The 13,872-nt window shown below is 36.9% G+C and overlaps 3 protein-coding genes across 3 annotated transcripts; 2 read left to right on the top strand and 1 right to left on the bottom strand.

The window, feature by feature from the left end:
- Window positions 1–309: 309 nt before the first annotated feature.
- LOC118744945 (DET1 homolog) lies at window positions 310–3,518 on the top strand. Its single transcript, XM_036478389.1, has 3 exons — window positions 310–1,510; window positions 1,596–1,912; window positions 3,030–3,518. The coding sequence occupies exons 1-3, from the start codon at window positions 506–508 to the stop codon at window positions 3,448–3,450; spliced, it is 1,743 nt and encodes a 580-aa protein (XP_036334282.1). The 5' UTR covers window positions 310–505; the 3' UTR covers window positions 3,451–3,518.
- A 2,047-nt stretch (window positions 3,519–5,565) lies between these two features.
- Window positions 5,566–8,641, top strand: LOC118744943 (general transcription factor 3C polypeptide 3). The gene is made up of 3 exons (XM_036478387.1): window positions 5,566–6,402; window positions 6,467–7,516; window positions 7,584–8,641. The coding sequence occupies exons 1-3, from the start codon at window positions 5,587–5,589 to the stop codon at window positions 8,487–8,489; spliced, it is 2,772 nt and encodes a 923-aa protein (XP_036334280.1). The 5' UTR covers window positions 5,566–5,586; the 3' UTR covers window positions 8,490–8,641.
- A 17-nt stretch (window positions 8,642–8,658) lies between these two features.
- LOC118744944 lies at window positions 8,659–11,347 on the bottom strand. The gene is made up of 2 exons (XM_036478388.1): window positions 10,220–11,347; window positions 8,659–9,309 (listed from the first exon to the last, which is right to left on the bottom strand). Exons 1-2 carry the CDS (start codon window positions 10,957–10,959, stop codon window positions 9,171–9,173), a joined length of 879 nt encoding a protein of 292 aa, XP_036334281.1. The 5' UTR covers window positions 10,960–11,347; the 3' UTR covers window positions 8,659–9,170.
- Window positions 11,348–13,872: the final 2,525 nt, after the last annotated feature.

The following is a 13,872-nucleotide window of genomic DNA, read 5'->3' as shown; positions in this document are numbered from 1 at the left end:
TGGGGAAGGATCAGTGAGTTGGTCCATAACGCCTCGTATATGTGTCCAACCCTTAAATAAAAAGTGCTGCCAAGTCATGCCGATTAATGTTCAAAAAAGTGTGTGAACTGCTATCGATGAAATATATCGTCGCATTCTGAGTTCTTTTATACAAAAACTATTACGTTGAAAGTAATATTAAATTGAAAATTAAAGAGGCATATACGTTTTACAACTCCTGCTGCTGTCGAAACTGTGTTTATGCATATTTTTTTTTATTGAAAATTGGTATGCAGCTTTGTGGTTTTCCATTATAGATTAATTATCGATTATACACTCTCATCGCTTATGAGCGCACAGCTGTTTATTTCGTATAAAGTGTTTGTTTACTAATTTATATAAAGAAAATTTAGCAATATTGGTTCAAAATAAAGTGCAAATTAAACTAAATGCAAGTTATTCAAATAATTGCTCTAATTACCGAGGAACAGTTTGTTGTTTGCCAAAACTTTATACAAACACAACTATGGAGGATTTGCTTCTAGCTGCCGAAGTGGTAGAAAGACCATGCTACAGAGAGACTAGGCATTCGTGGTTCACGGAGCGGGCCTACACCCAAAACATACAACATCACATTTGGGATCGGGAGTCTGGCCTGAATCGTTATAATCGGCGTGGTTCTCTGCCCGTGCTAACGCATGATCTTGAATTTTACAAAAGTATAACACCCAGATTGAGTATATTGTGTGTAGGATCATCGCTAGGTTACATACGTAAATTTACACCTGATGGTAAACTACTAGTGAGTTTCTCACTTGATCACAATGCTGTGTCGGTATACCAATATAAAGGCGTGGGCGCTGTACAACATGCATTATACGGAATAAAGGATGAAGGCGTACAAGCTACTTATGAGACTGGCATATTGCTCACCGACCAATTGTTTCATCTACTATGGAATATACCACTATTTTCTGAATTTAATACACGTTGGACTTTAAATCGTGAATTTAGCATTTTTATTGAGAATGGTCATTATGTATTGTTAGCCGCCAAGGGTATCTTATCTGCAATTACTTATAATCGCGAACATTATGCAAACTATCCAGATTTATTCGACGATAATGAGATGTATGACTATAAATTTTACTTAGTAGATTTAGTAAAAGGCTGCATTAGTGATGAATATCAGATTTGCGATCTTGTCTTCCTATCACACAATTACGGTGTTTCAGTTCATGGCAATAAAATTGCAATTTTGTCACGTTGCCGTCAGTGCATCGACGTGCTGGAGGTACGAAACGGGAAATTTTTCATGCGATATCAAGTGAATAGAGAGCAAGAAACGGCTAGGAGAGAGGAATTGGAAGGAGGGTTGCACACCAATGGAGTACCGGAGCCAGAAATGAAAGGAATTCTTTCGCAATTAAAGCAACATTGTATTGCAAATGTGTACAAGGATGCAATCGCAAGCCAAAATGCTAAGGAGAGACGTGATCGCTTACGTGAATTTTATAAAGATTTTCTTCTAGTAAGTATGAGTATTGTTGTTTTACTAAATATTACTATGCGCATATTTGGGCATACTTGTAAACTTGTAAACATATATTTTGCAGTTTGAGCGAATGAAAATGATAAAAACGCAATTTGTTGATGATGATCTAATGCTCATAAGATTTGAATGTCCGAAATCAAAGCAAGCATGTTGTAATCAAGCAGAGCTCTATATCCAAACTAGACCCGAATTCAAATTGTATGTATTTTACTCACTGTCGCAAGACAAGGTATTAAAATGCTATCCATATAACTCTGTGGAGTTGCTCTATATGCAGCGCAATTTCCACGATACTTTTCGGAATATGCGTTCAATGCAAACTGGACGACCAGCCTCAACGCCTAGCAATAATATTTATTTTCGTTCAGCATTTAACTGGTATGTATGCATTTAATGTATTTCTGAAGAAAATTTACAAAAAACAACTACTCGATGAAATGAAAAAGTATTTAAAGCAGGGTTCGTATTTGCACACACATGTGCAGCACATCCTAACATTTTAAGCTCACACACGTGTGCTGTGCATACAAAAAATTAAAAATTTGCTCACATCACATGTGTGTGCCGTTTGGTAAACAGCACGGGCACATGTGTGTACTTTCTTTTTATTAATGTAAAGCACACGCACATGTGTGTGCTATGCGTAGAGAAACTTATACACTTCGAATTCTAACTCAAATCTTAAAATAATTTTTTAATGGCTGCGTTTCTTTATACATTCCGGATAATCCCATTTCACAGCCGGAATAAAAAGAATGCGTTTGAAATATACGTTAACATATCATCAGGAACGTTCTAAAGAATAAGTAAACGAAAAAGTTTATTCCAAACGTTCAGAATGAATAAAGAAATTCAGCCAATATGTTTTCTGTCATATAAAAAACAAACAACATCTCACTTTTTATTGAATTGTTTTTCAAAAAATAACGTTTAATAAACAAATTCTTTTAAGAATATATTATGTGCATGTGCATGGGCTGAAATTTGTACAAAAATCGGCTCACACACATGTGCATGTGCTTAATAACAAACAGCACACACTTTTCTGTGAGTAGAGTTTGTTTTCCACTTATGCACACACATGTGTATGAGCAGTGAGTGCAAGTTGAATGTGTTTCTGGCGTGTGTGTGAGCAGAGCATGTGTGTGCAAATACGAACCCTGATTTAAAGGCACTATAAAGCCTGAACCCTGGCGAAGATTTATATTAAATTTTCTCTCTAACAAGTAATATAATTTTGGCCAAGGGTAATAATTTTGTTAATGCATTCAGCCATACATTACTGGTTAGCAAAAATACATTTTTTATTGCTGCTGAATCTTTTGAATGAATTTTGTAATTTCATTATATTTCCCAGATTTTTTATTCTTCAAAAAACTAAAATTTGTTTAATTTTAACTCTCATCCTTCTAATCTTTATCTGAAGCAGTTTTTTATTGTCCTCATATGTTCTTGAGTTCTCTTATAAAACAATTTTGTCTACTTATCTCATTAGTGCTGTTAAAACTTTTGTGGATCCAAGGAGAGCTGCAGAGCGACTCAATCCCTCATTGCCGGTCAATGCGCAAGGTACCAGCTGTGCACCATATTTCAACTATTACATGTTCAACTATGATGATCGACGCATATCTTCATTGGAAGTGCCAAAAAATGTCACACCAAATCCAATATTATTTACGGATCGTTACACGTCTGTTTTAAAATTTCGCATAATTCTAGAGACATCCCGGCTGAATAGAACTAGAAGTAAACAACTTGTGACTTTTGTTTTTCATCCATATGAACCATTTATTATAAGCATACAACATATAGGAGATAGCTATCTTGTTAATTTCCATTTGTATTGCGAAACAACTGTTGTAAGTCCCGGCGAAAGAAAACTAAATAATGATTTATGGGCTGTGAATTATGATTGATCAAATAATATTTAAAGGTTAATAAGTGTTTTGTGATAAGACATTTTAAATGCAATATGTAATGCAAAGTAGTAGAGTATGTACATATATGGTACATACATACAACCATAAATGTTGGCAAAGAAAAGAATAAAAAATTAAATAAAATGTGGGGTACTATGACCTGACAATGGCGGTCCAAACTAAAAAAAATATATATTTACCTACATATATGAATATAGAAATATACACGTATTAAACGAAAGAGAAGCAAGTTAAACTAAACTGGGATACTTTTAAGAAATACTGCCAACTATTTACTTAGTAATAAAACAAAAAAAAAAAAATGCCTCGAGTTATAGTTTTTTTTTTTTAAGAAGTTGATAAAATATAATGATGTACGTTAATGTGCGAATCTAATGTGAAAAATATACCTCCAAAAATACCTACTAAAAAAAAAGTTCATACATTTTGAGTTTAATATATTGCAAAATTATAGCACAAAGATCTTGTAGGCAAGGCTTCCCTTTGATTGCGTTGCATCCATCAATTCACATCCATAAAATACTTATTTTAAACATATGTATGTCTATTTTTGTAATAAAAGTTCCAATTATAACCCTTTCATAAAGAACAGAAAACGCTTTTCATTAAATGTTGTTTAATATTAAAGTTTGGTCCTATAATCAGAAGTCCCAATTGATATCAACTAAAAAATGTATAAATTTCTCTGAAAATTTCCAGTTGTAAGCTGCGGTATTGAGAAGTGCGATATTGCATTTGACACCCTGGTCGCCCTGGGAGTGATCCCAATAAATGAAGTACGACTTTCCTTTCTAATAGTCTCGCCGATGTTTTCAGACAAGTTTTAGATTGAGATTAAAAGCGCAAACAGTCAACGACGTAACGTAGACGTAGGTTGGCGCAGACACGATCTACCTTATGGGATTCCCGTGTTAACGAAAACTCACCACCGCATGGCGGTGACGTTGCCATTGCTTCTCTCTCTCTCTGTCAACAGTAAATTTTATATGCTGCTACGCAAGAATGATAGAATACAAGATTGCGCCGATTGCAGCAGAATTCGTGAGAGTAATTTTAGCGTGACGTCATCGTAGAGTTGACAACTGAGAGCGGCGAGAATGAGGGCGACTAGTGATGTGCTGAATTGTCCCCAATACTCGGTACCCAATACTTAAAAAAGATTTCGGTACCCTATACTTCCTTTTCGGTATCCGATACCGATTATTTACATTAAACCCTCGCCATTATATGCATTTGAGGTTTAGAAAAAACTTTCATTACTAATTTATATGATATCGGCTAAAACACTTGAACTTATCGCCACAGACAAATATTATTTTATCAGTTTTAACCGTAGTCGATCCAAGGTTCAAGAAAAATACTTTGACGGATGAAGAAGCCTTTCAGGGGAGAGATTCTGTAGCCAGTTAGCGACAAGTTTCGGATCGATATCGCACTTGTTGACTTACAAATATTTGATATCAAACGTCGTCAAAAATGATATCTATCGTCCGATTCAGCTGGAACAAAAATGCTTCAAACAAGTAAGGGTTTCTCGGTATTATGGCATCGAACCGACATCTACATCTTTCATTTGAATCAGTAAAAAAGCTCTATTGGCTCTTACATTCGGGTTTTGTTAGGCGTTTTTTTCCATATTTTTGGCCTATGTGCGCTTTTATTCGAAACCTAAATGTTTCGGTACCGAGTATCGAGAGTATTGGGTACTTAAAAGTATTGACTCAGCACATCACTACTGCTGTCTTCTCTACAATGACGTCTCCAAAACAGCTGATTCTGTCAAAATCACTGAGAGCCGAGTAGCGGTATCGTCATCGCCGCCACCTCTGTATTCTCTACACCGTGGCTGCTACGTACGTCAACCTACGCTTACGCTACGTTGTTGACTAGCTGCGCTTTAATAAAACATCATAATCATACGCAGAACACTAGTTATAAACCACTGTGCTAGAATGCTGCTTTACATAATTCTAGCTTGGCAGCACTTTTCCAACAGCTGTTTTCGGTAAATACGAGTGGGTGTTTTGTCTATTTTCCTTTTGTAAACACGGAGATTTACTTTTCTTGATAGCAAGTTAATAGCTTTTTCACTTATAAGTCCGAAGCTTTCAAATGGATGGCGAAGGTTTCTTAATAGAAGAGCTCTCTAGCAATGATGTACCCGAATCCGAGTTGTCCGAATTTCAAGAAACGCAACCAATAAAAGTTCTGGATATAATTACACCAACGGATAACTCCAAGTCAACGACCACAAAAGAAATTAGTGGAAATGGTGGTGTTGCGTTGCAGCAGCAGGCAACTACTTACAGTGCTATTGGCGGCGAAGGTGAAGCTGCATTGATAAAGCGTTTCGTGCGCGGTGAAGTAGAATTCCCAGACTATTATACAAAACTTGAGCCGGGCGAAGAGGAAGATGATGATGTCGATGAAGTGGAGTTGAAGGCGATAGAGCATCAAAAATATGATGCAAATGTGCAACACTCAACATTGCAGCAAGCGGCACAGGAAGGCCGCATCAATACCACAGGCAGTATTGAAGGCAGACTAGTTGATACAAGTCTAAATGAGCCAAGTTGGCGCAGTGGTGCTGGCGGTAGCTGCACCAGCGGATCTCGTCGTCGCACCGTACTCAATGCAGCGCTACAAGGTCTCATGGGTGAGGCGAATTTGAGTTTTGCACGTGGTCAGATTGATATCGCGGAGAAGATTTGCTTAGAGATTATAAGACAAAATCCATTGGCAGCTGAGCCTTTTTTTACATTAGCCGAAATCTATGAGACTCGCAATACGGAAAAGCATTTATACTTTCTAACGCTTGCGGCACATTTGAACCCACATGATCGTGATCAGTGGATACGGATAGCGGAATTGCATATAGCCCAGGGTAATTTACAACGTGCGCGTATATTTTATACGAAAGCTATAAAGGTGAGTTGTCCATTTGTGTTTATTTTCGAAATATATTAATTTTATCAAAATTTGTCCTTCCAAGGCCATGCCAAGAGATTATGATTTGCGTTTGCGTAAAGCACATCTTCTAGAATTGATGGGTGAGACGCATCTTTCAATGTTGACGTACTTGAAAATGATACCACATGTACCGCGAAGCGAGGCTGATCTATGTCTGTTGACAGCCAAAAATGTCGCACGGCATTTCCACGGTATCTCCAAGCATGCCATTGCACTGGAAGCGATGGAAGGTGCTTATCAAGTGTGTGGCGATCATTTCACGCTCGAAGATCTCAACCTTTATATGGATTTACTGATTTTTAATAAAGCATACGCTCAAGTATTGCGGTGTTTACGTGCACGCACCTCACTTGCATTGCAAACGGAGCAGGAGAGCAATTCGGAGTTGATTTTCTTCTGTGTCATACCGGATGACTTTGTACCGGACTTTCGTGCAAAGCTCTGTGTGAGCCTGATACACCTGCACGCACATCATCTGCTTGGCTATCTTATACAGAATGTACATGAGCATATTCCATTAACTGATGACCGTTTGGACTTGTATATTGATATTGGCGAGGCGCTTATGCAAGAGCATAAATATGCGGAAGCTATTGAGTTGCTACGCCCCATAACAGATGGCGATACTATTGAGTGTCCCGCATTTGTTTGGTTGCGGCAGGCTGAGTGTTTACGCAACTTGAATCGCACAAATGAGGCAATCGAAAGTTACACCCGCGTCGTGGAGCTGGCGCCATTTTGTTATGAAGCAAAATTTACATTGTCAGCGCTGCTAAAACAGCAGGGACGTCACATAGAAGCGGTCAAAGCACTTGAGCAATCTGGTGAAGGCGAAGGACAACCCCTAAATGCGCGGCTACTCTACGAACGCTGTGTGATGTTACAGCAAATTGGAGAAATCGACGAATTTCTTGAAGTGGGCTATGTACTATTGTCGAGGCATTCGATTAAGCTGCGGAATCGGGAAGAAATGCTAGCAGCGGCTAATGGTGGGAGTTTCTACAATGCCGAGGGGCTAAAAGTTATACTACAAATGCGTAACATAACAGAGGATACCGACAAAGCATTGCAGGTTTGGGTGAAATGATATTTACATATTTTTGCAAACATGATATTACATTTTGTCTTAAAACTGCTAGGAGTATATGAAGATACCGCAAGAGAATAGCGACCTCACAATACAAGATGAATACCGACTCTTTCTTGAATTAATAAGCGTAGCTTTCGATCATCGCAAATTTAGTTGTATTGAGCGCCTCTGCTTTGGCATGGTCACTACGAAACGTTTCACCGCCTATCATATCGAACTAGAGCGCATCATAATACTAGCCTGTTACTTCAATGATAATTGCGCCATTTCATTCTCATATCTGCGTGAGCTGATTTCCAAGAATGCAAGCAATATGGCACTTTGGAACTTACTCTCTTTACTGGTGCAAAAGGGTCAAGATTTGCGTTATCATCGTTACGTGCGTAGACTGGTGCAGCGACAGCCCACCGAACGTCAATTACGCATCTTCCTCGCTCACTATCATCTCTTTTGCTGCTCCTATAAATATGCATTAAACATTTATGTGCCACTCTTCAAGGAGCAACCGTCGCCCATACTGGCGCTCTGCATAGCTGTCATCTTCAATCAGATGTCGTTGCAGCGCAAAGTATTGCGCAAAACATCTGCTGTGTCACAGTCAATTGCCTTCGTCCAAAAGTATGCCATACTACGCGCTGGTGAAAGTTGGAATGTTGGTATTACCTCCACGAGCTCTGAAGGTGATGACTCCCAACCATCGTCCACTGGGCAATGTAGTGCCGCCGAGCAAGAAATTTGTTACAATTTTGGACGTATTTATCAGCAAGCGGGTATGGCACACCTTGCAGTGGAGTACTACGAGCGTGGCTTGGCGGTACGACATCCTCTCATCGAAGAGAACGAAGAGTATTTGGGCTTGCAACAAGAGATTGCTTACAATTTGCATTTGATTTACAAGGCGGCAGGAAATTTGCGCAAAGCACGCCAGTATCTCTATGAATATTGCGTTGTGTGAAGTGTATGATGAAATTGAATGGAAGTGCGAGAATATAATTTTTATAAATAAAAAAAAAAATATATATCTACATAAGTATATCCGGCTAGAGTTTGTCACAGCATTCCTTAAGATCACAATGCAGATTTCGAAAATCGGTCCAGTTAATTAATATAAAAGCGATAAGAAGAAAAAACTAGAATAGCCAAATTGTGGATTTCCTGAGAAAGTCCAGGTAAATTTTTTTGAAAATACGTCTTTAAAATTACTGCTTTGATCTTTTCTAAAATCATAGGAATTTTATGACTATATATCGTTACCTTAAATCACAAAGGCTTTAACCAACACTTTTTTCGAAACTATTTTCTAAAAGCCCTACCTGTATTTAATACTCATTTCATAATGTTTCTTAGTTCTCCTGCAAAACAAAAAAAATGTTGCTTAGGGCCTTTGTGAATTAAGGTGACGATATGTACATATGTATGTCCATTAAGCTGATTTAAAAAAAATCGACTTGTGTCTTTTCTAAAAAACCCCCTCTTCAATATCTCCGGGGGATGCCAAAGATGCCTGTTAAAATCAAAATTAAATATTTTTCCCATTTACCGGAGATTCTTAACAGAGAGAACCTCCAGCCCTAAGACTTTGATTTACTAAAGAACCTCGTCTACCAGGAAGTTTATTTTATTGATTTTAATTGTATCACACTTTCAAATTTTCAACAGTGTCGAAAAGTGTTAGCAATTCTTGTTCCTTTTTCTTGATACGCCCTTTAATATCTGTTATAGATTCAGTTTTTGGCACACTCTTATTCAGTATTTCATCCATGGATTTTATGAGTCTGGTGAAAGAGATAAAATAATTGAAAAAAAAAAAATGGAAAGTGAAAAACTTAAACAAGGGAATAGTGTAAGTATTTTTTGCCTTTAACGAAATCGTTTAAGAACTGGTTGACTATAGGAGTAAGTCTGGTTTTTTCATTTTCAGAAGAGGAATAATAATGGGCTCCTGGGTTGAAAGCTTAATCCGGACTATTGCTGAATGCATCTTAGTTCGATATTTCGTGAAATATACGAAAAAGAAAATTTGACAGCGTGTATTCAACAATAGCCTCTAGTATTTTTAATTCACACAAAGGCAAAATAGACTCTAACTAATGATATATAAGCCATTTTGATCGATAAACTTCTTCCACTTTTCTTGTTAAACTACCAATATGAAATTTCACCATAAACCGAAAGAAATGATAGTTAGCTTTTCCAGTTCACATATTTTGTAAGATTGTTTGGAGTTGCTAGCTCTAATCGTTTTAGGCGACAACAAGAAGTCAATTCGATGGCCACCCTAAACTACTTTTTGCTCTCCGATATTACCGCCCAATTGTTGGAGTTCTTAAAAACTAATATCTGAGCAAGAGCGTATAATTTAGGGTCTACATTATTCTAGGATTCTACGATTATTATTTTGTACGCCTTTTTTTTAAATTCCTTTATAACAGTAAAAACTTAACATGAATAGAGCTCTCATAAAAGCGGTCCCACGATAACCGAACAATAACACTTTCTCTAGAAGGATTCCGCAAAAATATAGCCATGACTGCGTTTCATGGCACCCTTGCGCTACAAGGGTTGGGAGTAGCCATAAACTACTAGTGATATTTTCTCTAATTTCCTAATAAGTGACCGCTCTCAAACTACTCAAACTTTTGCTCCAAATACGAAGTAATCCATGCTCCCGTCGCATCCACTCACTTTTTATCCACTTCGATGGTTACTTTTGATTTGCGCGAACGTCTTGTGATTGCAGACTTTTCGAGAAACTCCTTCAAATCAGTCAAATGCTCTTCCTGCTTCACCGAGTGACCCTCAAACTTACGCTGCGCCTTCAGCAGCAACTTCTTGCGCGTCTCATTTTGCTGCCGTTCGATTTCTGCGATAATGCTTGCCTTCGGTGGCAGCAATTTAATGTCACCAATGATCAAATCGTGATTAAGTATTTCCGGCTCATTAGTCTGTATGCCGATTTCAGCATGATTAAGCTGTTCCAAATTCTCTTCCTTCTTAGTGTGGACTTCATTTTGTTTTGCAGCCGTTGCTGCTGTTCCTGCCTCTTGCCGTTGCAACTGACGTGCGGTGGCACGCGCCGCTGTATTGGTCGGTATACCGGACATCACTTTACGGCCATCGCCGCGTGGAGTTAGGTGAGTGTTATTGCTTGAGTTGCCCGATTGCATTTGGCTGCGCGTGCGTACCGCTACAGAGGTCCGAGAAACTGGTGTCGGCTTGCGTTCGGTGAATTTTGATCGCATTTGTGGCAATCTTTGGTGTCCAGTGAGTGTGGCGCCGGAAATTATCGTTTCGCCACCCGTTGAGCTAATGCGGCGCTGTGTCAATGTAGTTGCGGTTGTTTTTGTTAATATGGATGCTAATGGTCTATGCGTCGTCGATGAAGGGACAATGACATCTTTCGTTTTACTACCGGACGCGAACATTTTTCGAATTTGGAATTTGAATGTTCTATAAACGCGTTGGAAATTCAAGGAAAATTAAAAAAAACAAACAATTGCTTGAAAGTTTGGAAGAAAAATTTTGTGACTTGTTTTCAATTGAAATGCTGATAGTTTGTGGAAAAAATAATAATTTTCCGACGAATTGATAACCTTCTCCTGTTTGTGAAGTCGGTTAAAAACAATCGGACAATGAAAGAGTGAATTAAAAAATTAAAAATGGATTTCGAATATGACTTCTACATAGGTGGAGCGAAATAGGAATTTTCCATAGTTTTCGGCATTAATAGGAACATTTAGGCCCATGACTATTTAGGGCCGGGCATGATACAAAAAACAAGGTAGTTCCATTGCCACTTTTTCGTCGCCATATTAACAACCTGACAATTAGGCAGATTGACATTTCGTGCTACCATACCCAATATCTAAAATCCTTCAAATTTTCTTATTAATGTTTTGTCGATTTAAAAATATTTTGTTCTTAAGCATAGCATAATAAGAAATAAACAAGAAATAAGTGTTAAATTCCACAACATTTCGTTGAAACATTTTTGCAACATGAAGCTAGCAACACAATTTTCATGACATTTTTAAATACACATGTACATTTTAAATTGTGTGAAAGCTGACAGTTTATAGAATTCAGTAGCGACGAAACCAAAGGGGGGTTAAGTGGTTAAACCTTACCCAAGCCGGTCATAAAACTTGCAACGCAATTTCGTCTTATGCCTGTGGGTCTTGGCAAGAATGTAATCCCTGAAGGTTTAGCTAAAATGGTTTTCGGGATACACCCTGTGATCATGTTACTTTCCAGAAGGTGTGGCTCCCGTTTTTCTGTACATATTTTCGTTGGAAAAATACCTTATCTCAGTATTCTAGGTAAATGCTTCCAGAGGTATCTATGCGTCACCAGAATTTTAGTTTATTTGGGTTATACCGCTAGCTCTTTTCAACTGCTACGAGATTGTTTTCATATACCCCCATTTTTCATAGGTTTGGGATTGATTTAATTTACCTCTATTCCTTGTTCTACGGTGGCACGCCGCATTTTCCAATAAACCCATATTTTTCCATGAGCTTGAGATTGACTTCATATACATATATCCATACAAAGTTCCAGGACTCTTAACACAAATACTTCCAGAGATATACACTATGAAAAATTCGATTTGAAGGGAGGTTCCACACGCCCTTTAGATATCGGTTTTGTTTTAGCCTATAACCATTCTTGCAAAACTTGTGTCCGAAATTTCAAAAAAATCGGCATTGTGACTCCTCAAGCGAAATGAACTAATGATTGCAAAAAATTAAATCAAACATCGTAGTTGACCAAAAAAGAATATTCGACTTCATTCTCTCAACTTCTCAGAATGTAGAAAAGCTAAGAGACATATAATAAGATAGGATATATTAAAACAGCCTCCAAAACATTTACTAAAGACGCCCCTGGACTACACAAATAAGTTTTATTGAAAATTTGTTTTTATCTATTTATTTTATCCTTCAATTTTGGGTTTGTCAAAATTTCATGTGAAAACAATATGTGTTGCTACATGATTCAATAACACAAGGTTATGTAATTTGTGACAGCTAAAATTTGACACTCCTTTATCTAGATTTGTATTTTGGAAGTAGGAGAAAGGGGAAGAATGTGATCGCCTTTTACGAAAAATGTAGTAGAAAAGGTACAAAAAAGTACGCAAAGTATACAATTAGAAGTAAAATGTGTATTATTAATTATATGTGATTTTGCAATATATTTGGTGTTCTAATGGAAATACTAAGCAATACGTAAAAATATAGATTTTGGTTTAAGTTATTCGTCATGTCCTCGAGCAAATCTAGAATACCGACCCTTCAGCTATGCAAAAACAAAAATGCAGATCAATAGAACTTTTTAAGCTCATTTTAACCATGCCAAAATTATTGAGCGCAAGTAAAATATAAAGTCGTTTTAGAAGGTTACAATTAAATTCTTTGATTTTTTTTTTAAATATTAATATCTTATGAACCACATAACCGATTAAAAAACTAATAACATCACCATAAAGATAATCAATTTATCTTTCAGCTGATATATATAATTGAAATTGTTTTTTTATACATTTAAACCAAAACAACTAAAAAACGAACATATCGTCACTAGACACGAATAAAGGCGCGAGCTCAAAAGTTGGCGGCGAACAAAGACGCATAAAAAACTTTAGCGTCAAAGACTCTTAACATACTTCGCCGAAGTTTTTCATAAGCATCTTTTTTCACAAAATTTTTTTACGCGCCTTTTTTCGCCGTCAAAATACTAGCACGCCTTTATTCGTGTGTTGTGACGATATTTATTTTCCATGAAATAACATTTTTTGAAAAAAAAAACTTCTTGATTAATGGTAAAGAAATTTATATTATTTAGAAAGTACAAGCTATTATTTTTAATTCGATATACATATTTTATCATGATCTACTTTTTGGTTTTAAGAATTAAGTGATAATAAAAAAATAAGTAAACAAAGCAAGTAAACCTCTTATATCTTCTTTGTTTTTTACCTGCGCCAAATAAATTTGGTATCGTTGAAATCAGCGTAAAAAGTTCTATCAATCGCCATTTTTAGTTATTTTATAGCTAAACGGTCGCTATTCTAGACTTGTTCCGGAAATTTACGCATACGAAGGTGATGACAACGAATATTTAGAATGAAGAAATTTTGGTTTTACTACTAATATAACTAGAAACTGTAGAGTGAGAAACATTCTGCACAAGTAAAGGAGCCGATTTTATGTGTGGGAGCGAGAAGACTGTTTTATTACAAAACCTTTCTATTATTGAATCATGGTGTTGCTAGAAAAATTTTACGGCCCATGGGTACCAAAGTACATTACATTGCTGTTAAATGGACAAAGACA

Source organism: Rhagoletis pomonella, unplaced genomic scaffold, assembly GCF_013731165.1.
Source record: "Rhagoletis pomonella isolate Grant_MI unplaced genomic scaffold, Rhpom_1.0 Rhpom_scaffold_00008, whole genome shotgun sequence".
Classification (NCBI taxonomy): Eukaryota; Metazoa; Arthropoda; class Insecta; order Diptera; family Tephritidae; genus Rhagoletis; species Rhagoletis pomonella.
Note: the sequence above shows the minus strand (reverse complement) of the source record. Positions and strands in the feature narration are given on the sequence as shown.

Coding starts and splice junctions, on each gene's coding strand:
- LOC118744945 (XM_036478389.1), top strand. CDS start 506: ATGGAGGATTTGCTTCTAGCTGCCGAAGTGGTAGAAAGACCATGCTAC. Junction 1,511..1,595: donor TTTATAAAGATTTTCTTCTA/GTAAGTATGAGT, acceptor TATATTTTGCAG/TTTGAGCGAATGAAAATGAT. Junction 1,913..3,029: donor TTTCGTTCAGCATTTAACTG/GTATGTATGCAT, acceptor TTATCTCATTAG/TGCTGTTAAAACTTTTGTGG.
- LOC118744943 (XM_036478387.1), top strand. CDS start 5,587: ATGGATGGCGAAGGTTTCTTAATAGAAGAGCTCTCTAGCAATGATGTA. Junction 6,403..6,466: donor TTTATACGAAAGCTATAAAG/GTGAGTTGTCCA, acceptor TGTCCTTCCAAG/GCCATGCCAAGAGATTATGA. Junction 7,517..7,583: donor ATACCGACAAAGCATTGCAG/GTTTGGGTGAAA, acceptor TAAAACTGCTAG/GAGTATATGAAGATACCGCA.
- LOC118744944 (XM_036478388.1), bottom strand. CDS start 10,959: ATGTTCGCGTCCGGTAGTAAAACGAAAGATGTCATTGTCCCTTCATCG. Junction 9,310..10,219: donor ACCATCGAAGTGGATAAAAA/GTGAGTGGATGC, acceptor CTCTTTCACCAG/ACTCATAAAATCCATGGATG.